Source organism: Trichomycterus rosablanca, chromosome 3 (genome assembly GCF_030014385.1).
Source record: "Trichomycterus rosablanca isolate fTriRos1 chromosome 3, fTriRos1.hap1, whole genome shotgun sequence".
NCBI lineage: Eukaryota > Metazoa > Chordata > Actinopteri > Siluriformes > Trichomycteridae > Trichomycterus > Trichomycterus rosablanca.
In genome coordinates this window covers 721,622-748,005 of record NC_085990.1, presented here as the reverse complement: position 1 = coordinate 748,005, position 26,384 = coordinate 721,622, and the positions used below count along the sequence as shown (strand labels likewise).

Here is a 26,384-nt window from a genome sequence, read left to right as displayed (position 1 = left end):
ACTAGGACCATGCCTAGGACCAATCCAAAAAAGTGAATCCACTTACTAGCATGTCCATTGTGAGATTGGAGGTTAGAGTAAACCAGAGTCCGAGTCACACGCAAGTCGCACACACAGCAACTTCAGACTCGATTGATGCTAATGGCTGGTTAGAAAGAACCGCTTTCTAAACCAATCAGAGCTTCTGATTGTAATTGTTAGTAAGAAATGCTGCTATATGCATTTATTCAGTTTGCGTCACACAGATGACGTGGTAATGAAACGCTTGATCGGCTTTCTAACGACTTCCTGTTTTACTTCACAACCGGGAAAAGTTTGGAGGTTTTTAATTATAAGCACATTTACAAAATAATGGATTCTATTTCTAATGGGACGCACGCTTATAAATGTAATAGCATCTGGAAGAACAGAAGCTCAGGTAATGCCTGGTTCACACTACACGATTTTTGCCCTGATTTTCGCTCGGCGACTGGTCGGCACTAAATTTGCCGGCTCGGGAGCAACTCGGCGACCGAAGCGAGATTTCTAGCATGTCAGATATCTGAATCTGAGTTGCACAACTGGCAATGAGTGCTATATCAAACAGCCAATGAGAACGCAAGATACGGTGTGAGGGGAGACGCAGGGGAGGAGTGTAAACAGGTGGTACAGGGGCGTAATATAGTTTATATCAGAATACATCAGCACACACACACACGTTTTACAGTATTTCTGACCTTATCGTTCTCTACTAAACACCAACGTTGCATTGCAAAAATATTTATTAACTTCCGACTCACAACAGAACAATCCATGCTGCTCGTGTTGCCAAATCCACTCAGATTCATTTATTTTTCCTCTTTGATTTTACGCTGCACATCAGGACACAAACTTTGATCTCTCGCTTCTTGCTGACGTGCATTTTTGGACGTGGTGTCATTAAACCCCTCGTCACTTCTCACGTTTGTTTTCGTGACAGAACATAGTTTGGGAGAGCAGAGAAGCTCGTCTGCGATTCCAGTTGGTGATAGATGGTGTAGTATGTGACCCCCTATCACCCATCAGTCGTGTAGTGTGAAATACACACCGACTTGAAATACTCCCGATTACAAGAGATCCAGACATGTAGTGTGAACCGTACAGCGAACTGACCACTTGGAAAGTCGTGTAGTGTGAACTTGGCATAAGCAGCGGTTATTGATTTTTTTGCAGGATTTTGCCCGCTGTGCCAATTTGCAATGAAAACAAAATGTCAGTTTAAGCTTTTAACTGGTACCGTGGAAAGTAAAGACACAAAGTAAAACGGCAAAATACAGTCTGTTGTTGTTTTTTATCTGAACTTACAGATTATTAGTTTATTTCTACGCTACATTTATATGTTTTGTGTTTATTATATTGACTTGTGACTCGACTCAGACTCGTATTTTGTGATTTGTGAACATCTCTGGAGTAAACTAAAGTATTCAGTGAAAACCCAATCAGATATGAGGAGCACCAGGCAGACAGAGGTGTTAATCGAATGCAGCACCAACACCACCCAAGTGCCACGCCAAGCATTTTCTAGTTTGTTTATTATTATAAGAAGCACCGTTTTAATAATACAAACAGTAAATTTTCATTTTTTGCTGCTGTTGTTGTTGTAGATCCTACAGGGGATGAACCTGAAGGTGCCCAGTGGTAAGATGATCGCTCTGGTGGGAGCCAGTGGTTGCGGGAAGAGCACCACCATTCAACTGCTGCAGCGCTTTTATGATCCAGACTCCGGAGAGGTTCGTACATCAACACCAAGAGAGTCTATTTATAAGTGAAGTCATTAGGCGTTTGTTCAGAATTCATATCAAGGTATCCGTGCTTGCAGGTGACCCTGGACGGTCGAGATATCCGCACTTTAAACGTCCGTTGGTTGAGGGAGAACGTGGGCATCGTGAGCCAGGAGCCCGTACTCTTCGGCACCACCATAGCCGAGAACATCCGCTACGGTCGTGAGGACGCCACCGATGAAGATATTGAGCGAGCTATCAGAGAGGCCAACGCCTACGAGTTCATCTCCAGACTTCCAGACGTGAGATTTGCACTAGCATCAAATTTCAAAAAGGACTAGCAATACATTTAATGAGATTATATATATATATATATATATATATATATATATATACAGTCATGGCCAAAAGTGTTGGCACCCCTGAATTTTTTCCAGAAAATGAAGTATTCCTCCTGCAAAAATTATTGCAATTACACATGTTTTGTTATACTCATGTTTATTTCCTTTGTGTGTATTGGAACAACACAAAAAAGCAGAGAAAAAAAGTCAAATTTGAAATAATTTCACACAAAACTCCAAAAATGGGCCGGACAAAATTATTGGCACCCTTTCAAAATTGTGGGTAAATAACTTTGTTTCAAGCATGTGATGCTTGTTTAAACTCACCTGTGGCAAGTAACAGGTGTGGGCAATATAAAAATCACACCTAAAACCAGATAAAAAGGAGAGAAGTTGACTCAGTCTTTGCATTGTGTGTCTGTGTGTGCCACACTAAGAATGGAGAACAGAAAGAGGAGAAGAGAACTGTCTGAGGACTTGAGAACCAAAATTGTGGAAAAATATCAACAATCTCAAGGTTACAAGTTGATCTCCAGAGATCTTGATGTTCCTTTGTCCACGGTGCGCAACATAATCAATAAGTTTACAACCCATGGCACTGTAGCTAATCTCCCTGGACGTGGACGGAAGAGAAAAATTGATGAAAGGTTGCAACGCAGGATAGTCCGGATGGTGGATAAGCAGCCCCAATCAAGTTCCAAAGAAATTCAAGCTGTCCTGCAGGCTCAGGGTGCATCAGTGTCAGCGCGAACTATCCGTCGACATTTGAATGAAATGAAACGCTATGGCAGGAGACCCAGGAGGACCCCACTGCTGACACAGAGACATAAAAAAGCTAGACTGCAGTTTGCCAAAATGTACGTGAGTAAGCCAAAATCCTTCTTGGAAAACATCTTGTGGACAGATGAGACCAAGATAGAGCTTTTTGGTAAAGCACATCATTCTACTGTTTACCGAAAACGGAATGAGGCCTACAAAGAAAAGAACACAGTACCTACAGTCAAATATGGTGGAGGTTCAAAGATGTTTTGGGGTTGTTTTGCTGCCTCTGGCCCTGGGTGCCTTGACTGTGTGCAAGGCATCATGAAATCTGAAGATTACCAAAGGATTTTGGGTCGCAATGTAGGGCGCAGTGTCAGAAAGCTGGATTTGCGTCCTAGGTCATGGGTCTTCCAGCAGGACAATGACCCCAAACATACTTCAAAAAGCACCCAGAAATGGATGGAAACAAAGCGCTGGAGAGTTCTGAAGTGGCCAGCAATGAGTCCGGATCTAAATCCCATTGAACACCTGTGGAGAAATCTTAAAATTGCTGTTGGGAGAAGGCACCCTTCAAATATGAGAGACCTGGAGCAGTTTGCAAAAGAAGAGTGGTCCAGAATTCCAGTTGAGAGGTGTAAGAAGCTTGTTGATGGTTATAGGAAGCGACTGATTTCAGTTATTTTTTTCAAAGCGTGTGCAACCAAATATTAAGTTGAGGGTGCCAATAATTTTGTCCGGCCCATTTTTTGAGTTTTGTGTGAAATTATGTCAAATTTGCCTTTTCTTCTCTGCTTTTTTGTGTTGTTCCAATACACACAAAGGAAATAAACATGTGTATAACAAAACATGTGTAATTGCAATAATTTTCTGGGAGAAATACTTCATTTTCTGGAAAAATTTCAGGGGTGCCAACACTTTCGGCCATGACTGTATATATATATATATATATACAGTGTATCACAAAAGTGAGTACACCCCTCACATTTCTGCAAATATTTCATTATATCTTTTCATGGGACAACACTATAGACATGAAACTTGGATATAACTTAGAGTAGTCAGTGTACAGCTTGTATAGCAGTGTAGATTTACTGTCTTCTGAAAATAACTCAACACACAGCCATTAATGTCTAAATAGCTGCAACATAAGTGAGTACACCCCACAGTGAACATGTCCAAATTGTGCCCAAATGTGTCGTTGTCCCTCCCTGGTGTCATGTGTCAAGGTCCCAGGTGTGAATGGGGAGCAGGGCTGTTAAATTTGGTGTTTTGGGTACAATTCTCTCATACTGCCCACTGGATATTCAACATGGCACCTCATGGCAAAGAACTCTCTGAGGATGTGAGAAATAGAATTGTTGCTCTCCACAAAGATGGCCTGGGCTATAAGAAGATTGCTAACACCCTGAAACTGAGCTACAGCATGGTGGCCAAGGTCATACAGCGGTTTTCCAGGACAGGTTCCACTCGGAACAGGCTTCGCCAGGGTCGACCAAAGAAGTCGAGTCCACGTGTTCGGCGTCATATCCAGAGGTTGGCTTTAAAAAATAGACACATGAGTGCTGCCAGCATTGCTGCAGAGGTTGAAGACGTGGGAGGTCAGCCTGTCAGTGCTCAGACCATACGCCGCACACTGCATCAACTCGGTCTGCATGGTCGTCATCCCAGAAGGAAGCTGACGCACAAGAAAGCCAGCAAATAGTTTGCTGAAAACAAGCAGTCCAAGAACATGGATTACTGGAATGCCCTGTGGTCTGACGAGACCAAGATAAACTTGTTTGGCTCAGATGGTGTCCAGCATGTGTGGCGGCGCCCTGGTGAGAAGTACCAAGACAACTGTATCTTGCCTACAGTCAAGCATGGTGGTGGTAGCATCATGGTCTTGGGCTGCATGAGTGTTGCTGGCACTGGGGAGCTGCAGTTCATTGAGGGAAACATGAATTCCAACATGTACTGTGACATTCTGAAACAGAGCATGATCCCCTCCCTTCGAAAACTGGGCCTCATGGCAGTTTTCCAACAGGATAACGACCCCAAACACAACCTCCAAGATGACAACTGCCTTGCTGAGGAAGCTGAAGGTAAAGGTGATGGACTAAACCCAATTGAGCACCTGTGGCGCATCCTCAAGTGGAAGGTGGAGGAGTTCAAGGTGTCTAACATCCACCAGCTCCGTGATGTCATCATGGAGGAGTGGAAGAGGATTCCAGTAGCAACCTGTGCAGCTCTGGTGAATTCCATGCCCAGGAGGGTTAAGGCAGTGCTGGATAATAATGGTGGTCACACAAAATATTGACACTTTGGGCACAATTTGGACATGTTCACTGTGGGGTGTACTCACTTATGTTGCAGCCATTTAGACATTAATGGCTGTGTGTTGAGTTATTTTCAGAAGACAGTAAATCTACACTGCTATACAAGCTGTACACTGACTACTCTAAGTTATATCTAAGTTTCATGTCTATAGTGTTGTCCCATGAAAAGATATAATGAAATATTTGCAGAAATGTGAGGGGTGTACTCACTTTTGTGACACACTGTATATATATATATATATATATATATATATATATATATGGTAAATGTAACATAAAGAACAAATACATAAGTTCAGATTCAAAAAGACAACAGATGAACTTTTTGTGTAAACAAGTTCAAAAAGAGAAAGTAAACTTAATTTAACTCTATTGAGATGTCAGCTGAGATGTCAAGCCATTAATGTTTTGTTTCAGAACTGAGTTTTACCTTGAAACATGAGGGATCTGAACCTATAATATGAAGATTACACATTGAGAAATATTGTTAAGACCACAAAATTACCGACTAGTTTGTTTGTTTCTTCCCGAGGTAGAAGTTGAACACTATGGTAGGAGAGCGAGGTGCTCAGCTCAGCGGTGGGCAGAAGCAGAGAATCGCCATCGCTCGAGCTTTGGTGAAAAACCCTAAAATCCTCCTGCTGGATGAAGCCACGTCAGCCCTGGACACACAGAGTGAATCCATCGTCCAGGCTGCTTTAGATAAGGTAACACCAGAGCGATGCTTCTCTACAAACTACCTACCATCAGTAAAGGTGGAAGGTTCTCTGGAGATGTGCTGGTGGATAGTAGTTGTGATCATCTGAACGTTCTTTTGCAGGCAAGAGCAGGTCGGACCACCATAGTGATCGCTCACCGACTGTCCACCATCCGCACGGCTGATGTCATTGCCGGATTCAAAGATGGTCAAGTGGAGGAGCAGGGAACCCACAAAGAGCTCATGAACAGGAAAGGAGTTTATTACTCTCTCATCATGCAACAGGTACCTCACACACGCAACATAAAGATAAAACCGCATCATTAATAATTTTATTTTAGTTTTCTGTAAAGTAATTTTGCATTAACCTCACGTACGTAGTCTGCCGGGAGACCAGACACCGACACTTACGAAAACGAGGACGACGAGGACGACAGCGATCCAGAAGGGGAAGAGTTCGACTGGTCATCTGACGAGCCTAAAGACCTGGTGGAGGTGACGATAGAAAACGGTGGTTTAGAGAGAAACTCGATAAGACGCAGCACGACGCTTCACAGGACGACATCCAACAGAACATCAAAGAAAAAAAAGAGAAAGTTCAGATCCAAAAAGGAGAAGAAGGTAGAGTTTATGATATTCTTGGTAGCTACAATAACATAAATACTACACATGAATCTCAAGATGTAGCTGCATGAGAGATTGTGTAATATTTAAAAACATTTCTTTGAGTAATACGGAAATCTCTATTTCCGGCTGTCAGTGATTCATTATATCTGAATGTGGGCAGAAATGGTGACGCATTTCCCAGCACTACATATCAGACTCGTTATGCAATCCACTAACATGTTTGTTAACTGTGTGCCAGTGATTTTTAGGTATTTATAACAACTCAATCCAATCACAATGAATATAACTTTTGTTTTCTTTTTAAATGCTGTTTAGATTACAGTTTCAGACTGCAAACTTCACCAATAATATTTAGATAGATAGACAGACAGACAGATAGATATACGGATAGCTGGATGGATGGATGGACGGACGGACAGATAGATAGATAGATTACACATTATAATTAAGCAATATAATATAACACGAGAGGGAGTGTGTGAGTCGAAGGCGAGTGCCGTAGATCATCACAGCCGTGATGTTATTCGCGTTAACACACGACCTCGAGTGTTCTATTGCTTTTATACAACAGTTTTTACAAAATAAAGAAAGAAAATAAATCAAAGAAGCCCTGAATTTCATAATAAATATGCTTTAATATTGACAATACCTTCCACCAAAAAGTAGTTCCACAACGAATATAAAGTTTAACACTACAAAGCAGACATCCCAAGTTGCAAAAACTCATTTCAGGGAGGTAAGAACAACAAGAAGAAAAAGGCAAGAACCTCCGAAGGGAAAAAAGAAATAAAAAACCTTGCACACACCAAAGGATTATGGGTGATAACAGAACTTTTTGGAGCTGTTAACTGGGCTATTAAGCTAACTGTTCGCGAGACAAACACATTAATGTTCCCTACATAGTGCACTAGATAGTGTATCAGATCACGGATTTAAGAGAAATTTTGAATGGGAAAAATGAACGGAGATTTCGAAAATTGCCTCTCTCGCATCCTGTAGTCATAAAAAATGTTCCAGAGCTGTTATGTTTTGTTTTATGGAGATTCTTCTGTCTATTATCACTGGATCCTCTGAATTATGCACGATTCACCGGTGTAACAGAGGAGTGATATTCACAAGTTTTACTTTATATTTTTAGTAGGTAGCTACATTAAAGTAGAAAGCGAGGATGGTCGGGTGTTACGCCTTTGGTTGTACTCAACAAAAGCGAGCTGCTCATTCCGTCGATTCGATTGGTGTAGTTCAGTGACGTCTAATTAATGCGCAGTAGCATTAGCTTTCGTGTAGCATTATTAGTATTACGACCCTTTAACAACCTCGTAATTTATAGGATCCAGTGATGTACAGGAGAAAAATGTACACAGGACAAAACGTACAGGGTTCTGAACATGTTTATTTAGCACAGGATGCGTTAGAGATGATTTTTTGAAAACCCCGTTCATTATTGCCATTGAAAATTGGGCTTAGACCCGGGTCTCCAAATATGGGCATAACGAGGACTACAGAATGACGCACGACTTCAGTGGTCTATGCGAATCAGGTGTAAGAAACGACACAGAACGAAAAAAACGGATCCCGATTGGCTGCTGACGCACCACGTGACCTCCCAGTGGCTCTTGGGAATTGTAGTTACATGGGTCTCAGGTCTATTAGCTCGTTCAAGCCAGCAGAGGGCATTAAAAGTTAAGAATAGGAGTGATCGGAATTCATTGTGACCGTTATATTAATGACTTTAGTTGGCCGGCACGGTGGCTTAGTGGGTAGCACTGTCGCCTCACAACAAGAAGGTCCGGGGTTCAATCCCCAGGTGGGGCGGTCCGGGTCCTTTCTGTGCGGAGTTTGCATGTTCTCCCCGTGTCCGCGTGGGTTTCCTCCGGGTACTCCGGTTTCCTCCCACAGTCCAAAAACATGCCACCAGGTTAATTGGAAACACTGAATTGTCCTATAGATACCTAGCCGCTAGATGCACTAGTGCATTGAAGTGCCGGTCCCAAGCCCGGATAAATTAGGGAGGGTTGTGTCAGGAAGGGCATCCGGCGTAAAAATTGTGCCAAATCAATGAGCGATCATGAGGATGACTCGCTGTGGCGACCCCTGAAAAAGGGAAAAAGCCGAAAGAAGAAGAAGATATTAATGACTTTAGTTATTACAGCGGAGTCTTAAAGTATTTACTATTGTTAAATTGCATAATAATAATAATTTATTGACGTAAATAACGACTCTGCATCTGAAATTGTGCTTAAAATTAGCGAGAAGCTAGCTGCTAATTTGGTGCATTTCACATTGCATATGGTTTACTACAGAGAGTTAGAGCATCTACAACATCATCTCCTGTATTTAATACATTAGCACAGCTAACTGTGATATGGTAAACAATTAAAATAGTGTTTTTTTCTATTTCAAGCACTTTTAGATTTGGAAGAAGGGTTTATTTGTATAATAATGCATCACCACAGATCCTAGGGTGGCCACTATAATAACCCCAAAAAGAAGGACATGACAGTAGTTAATCAGGACGTGTCTGCAGCACTCAAAATTATAACCTTCATTGATAAGTGATGAAACCAAACAAAGTATAAAATCATTACATTTAGAGGCGACTTGTGATACTTTAGTACAAAAATCCTAAAATTCATCTCTCCTGAATCTTCTAAATGTGCCGGGTGCTGAGCGACACTCAGAGCTGGACGCTGGTTTTGGTTCTGGTGTGTCGACAGTGTGAACGGTCATTAGAACTTCACAATTGAAGAGCATTTCAGGGATGGACGTTCCACAATAAAGTGGTGGAACGTCCTCACAGAAAGTGGAGCTTTAAACCAATAAAATACGAGTCGTTTCTTTTGACACGTTCCTAAGCCAATTACAGGAAAATTAATTCTGATTATTACAAGCGTCCGGTTCGCTTCCAAAGGAGGACAAACACAAAGGCAGATGATGTTTTTTATATTATTATTTATTGTATATTTTAATAAATATGATCTTTTTATCAGGAAAGAGAAGAAGTTCAAGATGTCCCTTTCTTCACGATCCTGTCTCTAAACAAACCTGAGTGGCCCTACTTGGTGATTGGCATTGTGGCCAGCATTATAGGGGCAGCTGTGTACCCCTGTGTGGCTATCCTCTTTTCCAAAATCATTGGTGTGAGTAGTTGTTTATCTTCATACATGCTCTGTATTAAAAGGGGAATTAATTCCTTGTCTAAATGTGGTGATTCTACGCTGGTTTAAGTTACACACCTCTTACATATTAAACTTGATTTTTGTTTAGGTGTTTGCTGAGGTTGATCTTGACGTGAAGCGACAGAAGACCCTGATGTTCTCTCTTCTGTTCCTCCTGGTTGGAGCTGTGGCGCTCGTCACCATTTTCTTTCAGGTTCGCCTAACAACACAAATCCACATGCTGAACACGGCCACGTAAATCGTGTTAAATATATTATTCTGTCATTTTTTACTACTAATTCAAACTACAGTTACAGAAAAGTTACGGACAGTAAAAGTTGTAAGGTAATAAAACGATGATCTGTGATTTGTTTATTGTCTGTTTTTCTTTTTTTCATATTTTAGGAATTAAAAGTTAATTAATTAGGAATTAAAAGTTTATAGAACCACCAAAAGGATCAGTTTTGCAAGCAAAAAGTGGTCGTGGCTCACCACTTTGTGCCAAACTTTCTGACAGAACTGTTAAAAAAGAACCATTTTCAACACAAAATTGCAAAGTAATATTAATAATCTCTATTTCCTCAGCTGCTCCCGTTAGAGGTCGCCGGTGGATCGTGATCCGCATTATTGATTTGGCACAGGTTTTACGCCGGATGCCCTTCCTGATACGACCCTCCCTATTTATCCAGGCTTGGGACCGGCACCACAATGCACTGGCTTATGCATCCTAGCGACCGGGTACCTATAGGACAATTCAGTGTCTCCAGTTAACCTGGTGGCATGTTTTTGGACTGTGGGAGGAAACCGGCGCACCCGGAGTAAACCCACGCGGACACGGGGAGAACATGCAAACTCCGCACAGAAAGGACCCAGACCACCCCACCTGGGGATCGAACCCAGGACCTTCTTGCTGTGAGTCAACAGTGCTACCCACTTAGCCACCGTGCCGCCCATAATGTATTATTATTAATAATAATAGTAATAATTTTAGCATCTACTGCACATATTATTGTAAAAACATTCAAAGAATCCAAAGAAATGTCAGTCTACTATTACTAGTCATGCTACTGTGATAAAAACAGTTGTTACTTAACACAGTCTGCCACTGCTTTAAGAAATGCAAATCGAAACTTTATTATACAAGTAAAGCCGTAGTTCTCTTGGCCTGAGCTCATCTCAGATGGACTAAAGACAGTGAAAATGTGCCCTGTGGTCTTTTTTATTGCATTTCATAAAACGTTTTAACTTTTCCAGAAATTAAATTGACATTATTATTATCACTATGTTCATTTTTGCAGGGTTATATGTTTGGTAAGTCTGGAGAAATTTTAACCATGAGGCTGAGGAGTCAGGCGTTCCAGTCTATTTTAAGACAGGTACAAAATTAATTTGATTACTTATTATTTACATTTACATTACATTTATTAAATGTAAATAATCTGACTGATGTTTGATTTGCTTGGTAACTCATGAGCGTTTACACTGTACAGGACATCGCCTGGTTTGATGACCACAACAACGCAGTGGGAGTCCTCACGACCAAATTAGCAACAGACGCATCACTGGTTAAAGGGGTAAGTGATTTACCCCTAAAGGAACTGACATTTTCTTTCAGTTGTACATGATTGTGAAAATACAGTAGGTACAGGACGTTCTGATTTTATCTTCCTCTCAGGCAGCAGGATCCAGACTCGGCTTGGCTGCCAACACGATCTTTTGCCTTGGCATTGCTATAATCGTGGCCTTCGCCTACTGCTGGCAGCTTACTCTTCTTATCCTGGCCTGTGTCCCTTTTCTCACCGGAGCCCATTTTGTCCAGATGAGAACCATGGGGGGTCACGCTTCTAAAGACCAAAGTGCGCTGGAGATGTCTGGAAAGGTACGTCCAGTGTTTTCATCGGGTTCCTCAAGTGTGTGAGAAAAAGGGCGCATTCACATGAGTAGCTTTCCATAATGTCTGGACTGTAGGAGGTATGTTTGATGTTTATTTTTATACGTTATAAATACAAACGTAAACACCATAAATAAAGTGTTAACGAGGTGACAGGATGTGGTGTAGCGGGTAATGTGGGTGTATCACAGGGTTAGGGACCTGCGGGACCTTGTCTGTTAGTACTGGGTGGAGTTTGGCAGGTTCTTGCTGTGTCCATTTGGCTACTTTCACCTTTACAGATATCATTCTTTCTCCCAAACAGATACCAGTATGTGGATTGAATTGTGAATACTACTACTAAAAATAACAATAATAGTAACAATAACTCTAATACTACTCCTATTACCACTAATAATAATACCAATAATAATAATAATAATAATTAGATTAAATTAGATTCAACTTTATTGTCATTACACATGTACAAGTACAAGGCAACGAAATGCAGCTTAGCATCTAACCAGAAGTGCAATAAGCAGAAAGTGCAGGATATACAGTATCTATGATATACATTATTTACAGTGGGTAAATAGTAGTGGTATGAACAAGATCTATGAAGTTGAATATATTATTGAATGTACTATAAACAAGATATACAGATTAAGGTGCAGATTAAGATTAAGGTGCTATGCAGGTTAAAGTGATACAGATTAAGGTGCTATGGACATGATAGAGGAATGTATATATAAAACATGGTAAACAGATGTATACGGTAGGGGGGGGGGGGTACGTGGTGATCTGTTTCTGTGTGGTAACACTGTCAGTGGTGGAATCCAGCACAGAGGAGGTGTAAGTGTCGATATCCGTGTGAGAGCCACAAGTAGCCTGTGTTAGGATGAATCTTTCGGTTCAAAAAGGTCCTGAAGAAAGCAGTCGGGAAGTCCAGAAAGTACTCTTTAAAACACTTTATTAAGTGTAAAAATAATCTGTGAATATATATCAGAGCTAAGCCGACCGACGCTCCTTACTCCTGCAGTCTAGAAAAACCACGTAAGAAAGAGGCAGACCTGAGCCCGCCATCCTTTTTTAAACTAGTCTAGGCTCCTCCTCCGCCGCTGCTGTTGGAGCCAATGAAATGTGCTAAAAAGCCCTGGGCTCCGCCTCCCCCCTTCGGTATGAGTCAGGGGGGGGGGGGGGGATCCGGGTCACGGCGTCATATTGAACAATAGACCATGTGTCCTGGATGTAATTTATGTTTAATAATGATGTTATGTTAAAAACCTAACATCCCCCCTTGAAAGCATCTTAATGCTTTCACAATAACTTTTAACTATAGGTTAGGTGTTTCTAGATCCCAGGAGATAAGGATAGCCGTCAGCAACCCCCAATTTAACCCCTTCTGACTACATGGCCACTGGGCTGAATTTTATACAATAAAACGTTTCTAAAAATAAAAAGGCTACCAGTTAAACTAAAGGAACCGTACCTATCGCAACAGCTCCTAACCCTAAAACAAACAAACAAACAAAAAATAATAAAAACAGGAAATCAAAAATAAAGTAATTTAAAAAATAGGAAATCAAACACGAGAAAAATAAAATAAACACAATGGGTGCGTGGCTTCTACAGGAAGTCCGTTCAGGTTGTCCTCCACCAGACGGAGCTGCAGATATTCAGAAGGGGCCCATAGCTCCTGTGTCTCTGCATGACTCCTAATGTCTTATGGATTCTCCCCTGTCGGCCTTACCTGTTTCCACAGCAGCACAAACATTTCCTAAAAATAGCAGAGTACCAAACATATATACATTGTAAACAATCCTGAACTAACCCCTTGCGTTTTGTAGCTAAACTATGTGTGTTGCACTTAACTAGTGTTTTCAAAGATGGTCTATGTGTCTGCGAACTATATGTTTATGTTTTTGTCTCCTAGTCTAACTGAATTCTCCCCCCTCGTCTTGTTCCGCTCCGTTGATTCCGCTGGACTCTTCTTCCACATGGTTGGTTTTGTCGGGCTTTCTGCTTTGTTTAGTTCCCTGTAGGCAGGTCCAGTTAGTGGCACTTCTGTCCCTTGGAGTGGGTCTTCCAGTCCCCTCAGTGTCTGCCTCTGCCAGTCCTTCCGAGTCTCCTTCCTTCATCACGGTGTGCGATTAGTAGTGCTGGTCCTCTCTCCTCGTCTTGTCTGGTCGGTTTTACCTTTAATTAAGCAGAGTTAGTAGCACTTATACTGCTCGAAGTGGGTCTTCCGGCCCACCTTCAAGGTCATCCTCATCATCATCTGCATGATATCTAGACGAATCAGCCAACACCATCTGGATAACTGGTGGATCCTGCCCCCCTCTGCTTCCTCTACACACTACTTCTATCACAAATTTTTCTATTAATACCCTGATGCACGGGATACCACAACAACAACATATCACTAAAATTATCAATCCTACACATACTGACCTCACCAAGACTCGTAATAACTTCCTTCCATGGCTCAAACATCCCTTCTAGCCACTTAACCCATTCATACACACATACAATCATACAACAGACAAACATATAAGCTACTTACCCAGCCCTCACCGCAGCCACCCCACTCCCAACAACGGGATACACGGCCACGGTGAGCTTAGACACCACTGCCGCAAGGCTTTCTGGGTAAAGCCCGTGCCAGACCCAGTGGCGACGCTACACTGTCCCCTCCCTAATGGTCAACCGTCCCGGTGACCCACTCACCAGCGTCCACTGGGTGGCTCCATGTCTGGACCGCACCCCATTACACTGCCGAGTCGCTCTTCCACCCACTGCTGGACCGGGCACCCTGCCCCTACAGCCACCTGGGCTAGCGCACTCCGACAGACCGGGCATATTGGCTCACCATCATTCAGTGTTTTAGGGACAGACACCCATTCATACACACATCCCTTCTGAAAAATGTCCCCTGTTTATCGGTTCTGGTTTGTTGCTCCTGAAACAGGTGTAATTGTCTTTATAAGCTTTGATGTTGGTTGGGGTTGGTTCCTGAGTTAGTGGGTGAGACATGGATAAATTCTCTATGTGTTAAATTAGACATTTTAGACCGCTTTAAACAACCTTTCGAGCAAAATCTGTAACACGTATTAAGAAAAAGATAAACTGATAGGTTTTAACGAGACACACCCTAGAACAGAAAATTCCTGCCTAGTCGAAGAATACGAGTATTCTTTTAACATTCACTGGCACAACTCACTCGGTTGTCCAAACACAACTCAGACAAAAGAACGTAAACCTCAGTACAACAACAGTGTCTACTGGAAACAAACAATTACTTCACCGCGACCGACAATGGCCCTATGGAAACAAACAATTACTTCACTGCGACCGACAATGGCCCTATGGAAACAAACAATTACTTCACTGCGACCGACAATGGCCCTATGGAAACAAACATATACTTCAGGGCAATCGACAGTGATCCCCTGGAAACAAACAATTACTTCACCGCGACCGACAATGGTCCTATGGAAACAAACAATTACTTCACTGCGACCGACAATGGCCCTATGGAAACAAACAATTACTTCACCGCGACCGACAATGGTCCTATGGAAACAAACAATTACTTCACCGCGACCGACAATGGCCCTATGGAAACAAACAATTACTTCACTGCGACCGACAATGGCCCTATGGAAACAAACATATACTTCAGGGCAATCGACAGTGATCCCCTGGAAACAAACAATTACTTCACCGCGACCGACAATGGTCCTATGGAAACAAACAATTACTTCACCGCGACCGACAATGGCCCTATGGAAACAAACATATACTTCAGGGCAATCGACAGTGATCCCCTGGAAACAAACAATTACTTCACAGCGACCGACAATGGCCCTATGGAAACAAACATATACTTCATTACTTGTCTCTCATACTGCATTAACCCTTCCTGCTATATAAAATTCCCCTTCAAACAGTTCAAACTGATCAGAGCAGAAGGTGCATACACATTACATCTAACATTTTCTACACTTATTCTACTTCATCATCGTCGCATGCTAGAGAGCCTTCAAATTTTCTAAATCACTTTTTTTCCAATACAAAATTACCAATCCACTATTTATTATTTACTCTGCCATACTTAAAATAACAACAGCTCTGCTATATCAACTTCCATCAGTCCTACAAACCCCTGACTTATATTATTTATTCATTCAGATTTTTACCCCAACTTTTGGTCACTGGTACTAACACACCTCCTGCTTCTAACAATACAGACTCCATTTCCCACAATCCAACAGACTCTCACATGACCATCTCCTGCTCCTAGTCAGCCAATCCCTCATGCTCATCATCACCAGCGCTTTGATCCACTTTGGCTTTCTTGAATACTAAATTCTACTTAAACAGTTCCATTTAGTTAACTCACTGCAAAGTACTACCAACCTATACTATCTCTATTGTATTATTGTTACATCTCCCTACAAATGTCATTAACCCCACATCACTATGGTACCTGCATCCCTACTCTCACTAAAACACAAGCACTTGTAGCTCTTTCTAATTTACTCTTGTAACCAAAACTTTTTTTTACACGAATTATTGTTATTCTAATACCTTACTGTAAAATACATCCAAAACCTCTATAAGATGTTACCGAACCCCTCACTTTTTATTATGGAACCCAGATCTTCAGGTGGATGTCTATTAAAACACACTACTGTCCCACACGGTCTTGAGATTTCACTGCATAACGTCTCCATCCAGTCTCACATCAGCTTTCCCTTCCTCTTGTCTGATGATGTCATTACTTTGGCATTCTGTACCTCAGCACCCCATATGCCTCTTGAACACTGCTTTACTCAAACATCAGAATGCAACAACAGCCATGACACACATCTGCAAGATCTGGTATTCATAATTTTTACATCATCTTTGGTACTGCATAAGTGTCCACCATCCTCAGCCAGTACACAGTAGATTAAATATCAGACTTCTCTTTACTCATGCAGGGCCTGCAGTTTATGGCCTCAACCCCCCGCTGGGTTGCTGTGTGTCTGTGAAACCTATGACCTGGGTCTCCAGTCACCCCCCTTCATGTACTTCTCTCCTAACAAGTTATTTTCTTCTCACTATTCCCTCAATCTTTAAATTGCACTCGTCTGCCACTCATCTATGATCATGCATAGTATTGCCACAAGGTTTACTGCACCACATTGAACCAATCTAACTTCTTCAATAAACTATATAGTATAAACTGAGTGAGTTGACCTGATCAATTAGCTAGAAAAGATTCATCGGATACAACACAAGCATCAAATATTAACAATTGCCAATTAACAATTTCCAAAAAATATTACCAATTAAATTGAATCTTACCGGAGTCTGTGTAAGCAATTATATTTAATCTCCTGAGACCCGAGCTTTGATTTTTTCAATGCATTTTCCCTATTCCTTTTGTTTTTAACCTTATTAGTTGGGTGACACGGTGGCTCAGTGGGTAGTACCGTCGCACACTGTCACAGCAAGAAGGTCCCCCCTCCGCGGAGCCCGCATGTTGTCGCGTGGGCTTTCCCCAGGTGCTCCGGTTTCCTCCCACAGTCCAAAGACATGCCAGCGAGGCGAACCAGAGACACTGAACTGTCCATGTCTGTGCCCGATATAACCTGAATCCCGTGCAATGAGCAACCACCGCTCCTGTCATAAATGTAACCAAAGTGCAAAACATAACGTCAAAATCTTAATAAAGAAGCAAACAAACTTTATTAGTGTTCTAGTACTTTTGCTACCACTAGCTGGCAGACAAAAGTGTCCACTAATGGGGACAATCGATCGAAGTTTAGCAGGTCAAGGAATAAGGCATAACAAAACCAAAATGTAATGTCCTCATATGTGAGGTAAGGCTGAAGATTACCTTCACCAGGCGTCCCTGAATCTGCATGCATATACGTACCTGAATCTGCATGCATATCCATAGGTCTGCCAGTCCAGCTGCCCCAGCACAATGTATCACAGGATTTAATACACAAAGCGGCATTTTAAACATAAATTCTTATTCCTGCCATAATACTCCCCCCTTTTTTCAAATTTTACAATCAAATCTTGAAAATAAAATATTAAATAAACCTTCTAAATGTGTTTATCCTGTTGGAAAGCACAGAATTTTAAAGTTAGTTCAATCAAAGTCTGGTGTTAGCTGGACCTATAAACAAAAGTACACTGTAGTGTTTATACAATCATTAACTTGATACGTGAGATGTGTTCCTTTCAGTTATAGAACATAATTTGGCACTAACCGAGTTAGATAAGTATAACCCTCAAGATCACCTAGTATAACTACGGATATTTCTGTAGCAGACAAAGACAGAAAGAAAATTCTGCACAAATCCAGAAGGGATCAGAGTCCCTGTCTTGTACAGAAATAGTGGTACCTTCTGGCATTATTTCCAATTTAATTCAAGAGGCAAACAAATGATCACACCTCATAAGATTTATAGGGCTATGAAATCTCACTCTTTACAACTACACAATATTTTAGAAACAGTAACATATTAGCTTTTACCTTTTACTTGTATTCAGCATTTGTACACAGAGAAAAACACGACCTCACTCTCAAATAAACACAAGCTTTGACAATATATAATCCAATATATCAACACGTCTTAATCAGAGGTGGAAAGAGTACAAAAAATTGTATTCAAGTAAAAGTACTATTACTTTAATGAATCTTCACTTAATTACAAGTCAAGTTACTACTCTGAAAATCCACTCAAGCAAAAAGTAGAAAATAACTCATTTAAAATGTACTCACCGAGTAAACAGCAGGGGGTCTCCTCTGTGTAATGTAAACAGGAGTGGATACAAACCTCACAACAGTAGTATTTAATTCAAATCCAATAGAAGAAACGTTGTCCTTAACTCAAATGCAATAGAAGAAACATGTTGATGCAACATTTAAAACAGTTAGGGATGTGTAATGTGTCATTTCAAATGACATAAAACTTTTTCAAACTGTACTACCACTAGTGATGTGTCGTAAAATGATTCGAATCTATGAACCGGCTCTTCTAACCGAAACAAAGGAACCGACTCTTCCGGCAGTCGCCATGTAAACACGCGGCTCTTCAAAAGGAACCGAGACAAAAGACTCGACTCACTGTCGCAAAATTCGCTGCAGCAGTTTCACAGCCGCGATTTCTTTAGCGTTTTTTTTTTTTTTTTTTTATTTATTTTGCTCGGTAACAGATGCTATTCAAACTAATACAAGACATACTTAAGCAAAAGCAAAATTACAGTCTGTGAAATGTGCTTTAAAAACTACTGTGTTACAGTAACCAGTGTGATCAGAGCGGTAACACTAAGCACTGGATTCGTGTATGTATGTGTATTGATCGAATTTGTTTAAAATCATATCCCCGCTATTGAAACATTCCCCACTTGCGACATATTGATGTCGAATTATTGCCCAGCATTACCCCACACATTAAAACAAAAAAACAATATAACAATCTCTCAACAATACATGCAAAGCTCCTAACACGATTAACAAGCGTTGGGTTAGTCAAAAAAATTTTAATCTTATTCACTATAACAACTCTGATTAAGGAGATTTTCCTTAATTATGTGTGAAAATGTCCTATGTCACACATGGATGAATTCCACTCTAAGTACCCCCTTTCCTGGTTTAAGAACCTTAAAGTTTAAGAACGCTATCTACCTTAAAACACACTTAATAAGGTACCATAAATACTTCATCTTAACTCAGTTATCTTAAGATTATAAAAATAAAGTTGATTATAAAATTAACTGCAGCACTTACCCAATCCAGGCGTACAAAGACAAAGATAGCCGATGGACAAGATACGGCAAGCTGCTCACATAGAGCCAAAATGGCGGATACACAGAAAACCACGCTCAGCTCTCCCAGAGCCAAAATGGTGGACAGACAGAAAACCACGCTCAGCTCTCTGGTCCAAAATGGCCGCCGAACAAAAGAAACCACGCTGCGCAACCCAGAGCCAAAATGGCGGACAGACAGAGCCAAAATGGCGGACAGACAGAAAGCCACGCTGCGTTCTCAAGAAACAAAATGGCGGATAGACGGGAGACCACGTTGCATTCCCAAGACAAAATGGCGTACAGACAGAGCCAAAATGGCGGACAGACAGAAAGCCACGCTTGTGCAAGAAACAAAATGGCGCCGACAAACAAAAGAAACCACGTTGCGCATCCAGCACACGGTTTCACAGACAAACATACACAGAGACTTACTGACGAACAAAACTCCTGATGTACTGTTTTTCGAACCTGATTTAGAATTTAAAGTAGTCTAATTAACCGAACCCCGCTCCCATAACAGTCAGGTCCGAATTTAGAATAATCTTATTGATCAAATCTAGTTCCCAGCACCAAAAGATTCTTTCAAGATTAAACGGCGCTCCGTTGCCCTAACAGACAAGCCCGTATATAGGACAATCTTATAGATCGAATCCCGTTTCCAGCACCGGCAGATTCTTTCAAGATTTCCCACACGAATTACGAATTTCGCTCCCATAACAGACAAATTCGTTATAATTTAGAACTATCAAATTAATTAAGCCCCGCTCCCATAACAGACAGGCTAATTAAAATGTAGAACAATTCGAATTAGACGAGTCTCGCTCCCATAGCAGACAGACTCCCCTTTCCCTCCAATAGTGTTCCATACACAACGGCGCCCTTAACATTTATTTTAACCGGTTTGGTTCAAATTCAGATATCAGGAAACACAAATTTTTAGCTCCAACATATATTCACAGTTTTAAACTATCTAATGATACTTTAGTAATTTAATCAGACACTTACGGATTCTGAGATTCACTTTCACACTCAGTACGCTAAATAATAAATGGATCTAATATATATACAGAGAACGTCTGTTTACCTTAAGTAGGCGCGCCCTTGTACTGAGTACAAAAGATTTTTTCAGAATTCCTGGTCTTACCTCAGTCAGCTGAATCGATTCGATGCTATCTCAGGTCTCTTGAACCATCCTCTGGCTACCATTTGTTAGGATGAATCTTTTGGTTCAAAAAGGTCCTGAAGAAAGCAGTCGGGAAGTCCAGAAAGTACTCTTTAAAACACTTTATTAAGTGTAAAAATAATCTGTGAATATATATCAGAGCTAAGCCGACCGACGCTCCTTACTCCTGCAGTCTAGAAAAACCACGTAAGAAAGAGGCAGACCTGAGCCCGCCATCCTTTTTTAAACTAGTCTAGGCTCCTCCTCCGCCGCTGCTGTTGGAGCCAATGAAATGTGCTAAAAAGCCCTGGGCTCCGCCTCCCCCCTTCGGTATGAGTCAGGGGGGGGGGGGATCCGGGTCACGGCGTCATATTGAACAATAGACCATGTGTCCTGGATGTAATTTATGTTTAATAATGATGTTATGTTAAAAACCTAACACCTGTGAAGCAAACATACTCCAGTCTTGTGTTGAAACCTGTCCTGAAGTACAGCGTCTGTCCCCGCTGGCCACACTTTGATGGTTGATGTTGACGGCTTCACAAAGTAAGAAACAAAGAAAGATGGTCCGACTGTCCCAGGTGGGGGAGGGGGGTCGCCGTGTAAGCTCCAGAAATGTTTGTATAAACATGATCTAAAGTTTTGTTTCCTCTTGTATTGCAGGAAACATGCTGGTGGAATTTTGGGAGCACTGTCTTTAAGTTTGAGTGATTAAAATCACCTGCAACTATAAATGCAGCCTCTGGGTGCGCAGTCTGTTGTTTGCTAATGGCTGAATAAAGTTCGTTTATAGCAAACTTGGCATTAGCATCCGGGGGGATACAGGCTGCGGTTATAATAGTAGAAGTGAACTCCCTAGGCAGATAAAAAGGTCTACACTTATGGTCAACCATAAGAAATTCAAGGTTAGCCGAGCTGTTTTTCCCAACAGTGACAAAGTTCGTGCACCAAGCTTTGTTAATATAAATGCACAGTCCACCGCCTCTGGTCTTACTGGGGTCATCTGCTGTTCTATCTGCCCGGAGTGTGTTGCGTCCGGTTAGCTCAATAGCATTGTCGGGTACGCCGCCATTTAGCCATGTTTCTGTGAAAATCATGACATTACAGTCCATAAGTCTCTTACTGCAGGTGATGCAAAGTCGTATCTCGTCCATTTTGTTCACCAAAGACCGCACATTAGCGAGGAAAATGCTGGGTAATGAAAGCCATAATAGCAATACTACTAATAATAAAATAATTAACAGTTATAATAATAGTAATAATAATACTTCTACTACTACTAATAATAATACCAATAATAATAATAATAATATTAATAATAATAGTAGTAGCACTCAGGTGATCAGCGGTAAATATATGTTAGCCCAGTACTGCTGAGATCTGGGAATCCAGGGTTTGAATCTCAGCAGTACTATCGCCCGGTCGGGACTCTGCACAGACATTATTGACTCATGTCTGAAGGAGGTGGCCAAAACTCATCAGTGCGCTCTCAGTGCAGGTCCCAAGCCCCGATAGAAATAGGAGGGTTATGCCAGGAAGGGTATCTGGCATAAAAAAAAGTCTGGAAAAAATGAATAATAATAAAATCTCCCAGTCTGAGACCTTGTTGTTGTTTTACTGTTTCACAGATTTCCACAGAAACTGTTGAAAACTTTCGGACTGTGGTGGCGTTAACAAAAGAACCGGTTTTCTTCAGAATGTTCACCGAGGCCCTCAGTAAACCGTACAGGTAAATCCCACACGCCTTCTTAGTTCAGGTGTTTATTAAACGTGCAGCACAGGTCATATTTTACACACTGTCTTTATATTTCAGGTCGGCTTTATGTAAAGCCCCGATTTACGGACTGACTTTTGCGTTTTCGCAATCGATCCCTTTTTTTGTCAACTCTGCAATTTTCCGATTCGGAGCCTGGCTGATCGCCCACTGCTACACTGAATATGAGAACGTTTTCCTGTAAGTACAACCATTATATAGCTAATAAATCAGCTAGTTTGGGTTTTACTCTCTCCAGTTAGCACATCTATGATGGATTTTTCTTATTTAGGGTGTTCTCTGTGATCTTCTTCGCTGCCATAAGCATCGGACAGTCGTCGTCATTCGCTCCAGACTTCGCCAAAGCTAAAGTGGCAGCCTGGAGAATCTTAAAGTTGCTTGAGAAAAAACCCGAGATCGACATCTACAGCGAGGAAGGAGACAAACCAGTAAGTGACCAGTAAATGGCTACTGATTTGATAGCAGTTTGGTGTATTTTTGAACAACATTACAGCGGAACCCTGAAACTGGATGTCAGTTGGTTCTGGTTTAAAAGTTTAAAAGTCGTTGAGTTTTAAGGTATTTTTCCCCATAAGGATGTTTGGAGAACCTGTTAATGCGTCCATGGTCCCGTGGAGCTGCAGATATTTTAGTCTCATGTAAAATAATGAGGTTGTTTTCATTATCATTCACTTAAACACTGAAAATAACACAAATATAATATGAAAACACTGAAATACAATTACAAACAGTTAAACAGCAAAAAAAAAAAAAAAAAAAAAAAAAGCTGCACTTTAGTTTTACTTCTTTATTGTTTCCTGACGCTTTTTAATGCTGGAGATGCTTGATGTTGGAATACCGTATTCCCTTCAGCACCAGCACATTCACATGAGAAGTGATAAAAACGCTTCTGTGAAGCTTCTTCTATGAAGTGTGACGGCGGTGCACAAAACTTACCGTGACTTATTGTAGTAAAACAGTGAGTGTGGAATGTGATTAGTGGAGGAACTTATGAGCAGTAATAATGAAGAGAAGTTTAGTGCTCCTGTCTCCTTCTTTTACTACATTAAACCACGTTAAGCTTTATTCTGAACCAGAAGCGTTTTCCTGTAAGTACAACCATTATATAGCTAATAAATCAGCTAGTTTGGGTTTTACTCTCTCCAGTTAGCACATCTATGATGGATTTTTCTTATTTAGGGTGTTCTCTGTGATCTTCTTCGATACCATAAGCAACCAGAAGCGTTTTAGACTCTGGGAGAAGCTGATTCTGATTCTCACCATTTCTCAGAAGCTGGAGCTGTAACACAAGTTTAAAAGTGAAACAGGGAGGAGAATCCAGATAAACACAGATACATGTGGAGCTGTAACCCTGGATCTGACGCTTATTCCACACTGATGCACGTCGAGTTTAAGGGAACAAATTTCTCGACGAAGGGCATCAAGTTTCCAAGAATTGGAGTTTATGGAACGTCGAGTTACAAGGTACCGCTGTATTTATAATTTGCTGTTCTGCTTTCAGGGGAGCTTTGCAGGAGATGTAGAATTCCGCGACGTGCACTTTAACTACCCGACACGCCCGAACGTGAAGATTCTGCAGGGTCTGAACGTGTCCGTGGCTCAGGGACAGACGCTGGCGCTGGTAGGAGAAAGCGGCTGTGGGAAGAGCACCTCAGTCCAACTGCTGGAACGCTTCTACAACCCAGCCAGCGGCCAAGTGGTGAGCGCAGAATACTTCTGACCTGGACGTCCGTCTATTACAGTCTGACCTACATTCAGTCGCTCATTAACCTTAATTCTCTTTGCCGTGTCTCGTTCAGTTCGTGGACGGAGTGGACACCAAGCAGCTCAACCTGGCCTGGCTACGAGCTCAGATGGGACTGGTCTCTCAGGAGCCCATTCTGTTCGACTGCACCATCGCTGAGAACATCCAGTACGGTGACAACAGCCGCGTGGTCGGCCAGGAGGAGATCGAGCAGGCCGCGAGGAACGCCAACATCCACGACTTCATTGTGGGCCTGCCAGAGGTACGTTAGATTATCACTGTTTGATTCATCGCTCAAGAAAACCATTTCCCCCAAACGTCATATCCAATTCCCAGACCGCTGCGGACCTCCAATACTGACAGAGGAGGGTTGTAACTAATACACGCCCCCTCTGACATGTGTGCAGCATTAACCTCTTCTTTTCACCTGCACCAGGCGTGTTCATACAGAGATCCGTATCGCACACAGAGAGTCACGCAAGATCTAAATGTCTATATGATGAAACAGAATGCAGACTGTGAGTCCAAGATGCATGAAGATGCATGGCGTTACAAGAACAATATGGGGTGGCATATCAGTGCACCCTCAGGGCAGGTCCCAAGCCCAAATAAATTGGAGAGGTGTGTCAGGAAAAGCATGTGGATGAATGATCCACTGAGATGCCCCCTAACTGGAGCAGCCAAAATATGATTCCTCTTAGTGGGTGATTCTTAATTCTGGGTGAACAATGCCCACCTTAGCCCACCCGTAGACACGCCCATGTCAGAGTGATGAACAATTACTCAAAATTCCTTTAAATATATAGACAGTTTATGTTCTGAGTGCTTGCTAATGTCCATTCTCTTGCATTTCTTTTCCGTTTTATTATATTTCTTTTAGAAATATAACACGCGTGTGGGAGATAAAGGTACTCAGCTGTCTGGAGGGCAGAAACAGAGGATCGCTATCGCTCGAGCTCTGGTCCGCCAGCCTAAAGTCCTGCTGCTGGATGAAGCCACTTCAGCCCTGGACACGGAGAGCGAGAAAGTCTGTGATTTTGGAATCTCATGATATAGAAACGTTAAAACTTACTGAGCTTTTCAGTAAATCTCGTTCTAATGGACGTGTTTGGGGGGGTGTCTAATGGACGTGTTTTGACGTGTTTGAAAGTGGCTCATCAATGAGCCACTTTCAACAATTTTGTTAAAATAAATGATAATTTTTTTCTGTTATCCAGGTTGTGCAGAAAGCTCTGGATGATGCTCGTCAGGGTCGGACCTGCATCGTCATCGCTCACCGTCTGACCACCGTCCAGAATGCGGACATCATCGCCGTCATTAAGAACGGACAGGTTGCCGAACAGGGCACCCACAGCCAGCTAATGGCCACGCAAGGAGCGTACTACGCCCTCGTAAATGCCCAAGTCTCTCATTAACGACCCCTTCGTCTCTGTAAATGTGTACAGTTCTAAGTAGAAGGACGTCATTATACAGAGTTCTATTTATGAACAATTACGAGCAAAGTATTATTATTTTTGTAATATAAAATAAATACAAAATAATTCTTCGTTTCAGAAAAGTTGACGATGTAAAATTTAAATAAAAATAAATAATAATAATAAAATGTCATCTGCAAGCAAACATGCAAATACATCTGACCCATATTTAAGCAAAACAACAAGTTTAGTTGTTATACCTTATGAACTTTGCAGCAGTTTATGACTGGACACTTTTACACTTTACACTGCAATAAAACGTGCTTACATATTTAATATTTACATGACAAAATGATATTATTGTCATTTATGTATTTTAGCTATTAATAGTGTAGATTTGTTCTGTCAACTTTGTCTTCAGCAGGTTTGTGCAAATTAATTGTTGTACCTTGTATTGTAAATATAACTGTACAAAATATTGTTTCTATTTTAAATTGTATATAACAGTAAAACATTGAGACTTTATTTCATTTAATTTCATTTTTAACTTTATAAACGTTGCATTAGCCGGTTGTGTTACGCTAATCAGCAGGTGAGTCGTTTGTCACGAACCGATTCAGTGGAGGGAGTTGAATATCCGATCGGTTCGTGAAAACCTTATGAACGGTTCTTTATGTTTTGAAGATTTTATTAGTGAAATAAGATTCCCCCGACAACACTGCTCACGTTCACGCTGTATTTAATCTACCTGCATTTCTTTCCTTAAGAAAAGTTCAGTTTCTTTTAGTTTAAAAATATTTCTCTCAGAGAGCGACCGCTAGCATACCGGCTCAGTCCTCACACAACCAAAGACTCGGCACTGAGTCTTCTTCTTCTTCTTCTGTGATTTTTATTGGCAGTTTGCATTCTCTGTGCATTACCGCCATCCACTGGACTGATGTGTGATCACTTTAGGACTTCATGTTAAT

General features: G+C 41.4%; 1 protein-coding gene across 1 annotated transcript; it reads left to right on the top strand.

Moving 5' to 3' along the window:
• The first annotated feature begins 1,471 nt into the window (after window positions 1-1,471).
• On the top strand, window positions 1,472-26,384 carry LOC134310732 (ATP-dependent translocase ABCB1-like). The gene is made up of 18 exons (XM_062992367.1): window positions 1,472-1,748; window positions 1,838-2,041; window positions 5,694-5,864; window positions 5,978-6,139; window positions 6,236-6,475; window positions 9,472-9,621; window positions 9,749-9,853; window positions 10,938-11,015; window positions 11,130-11,217; window positions 11,319-11,518; window positions 22,112-22,212; window positions 22,297-22,437; window positions 22,529-22,685; window positions 23,759-23,956; window positions 24,057-24,263; window positions 24,882-25,028; window positions 25,219-25,392; window positions 26,046-26,384. The coding sequence occupies exons 1-18, from the start codon at window positions 1,635-1,637 to the stop codon at window positions 26,157-26,159; spliced, it is 2,751 nt and encodes a 916-aa protein (XP_062848437.1). The 5' UTR covers window positions 1,472-1,634; the 3' UTR covers window positions 26,160-26,384.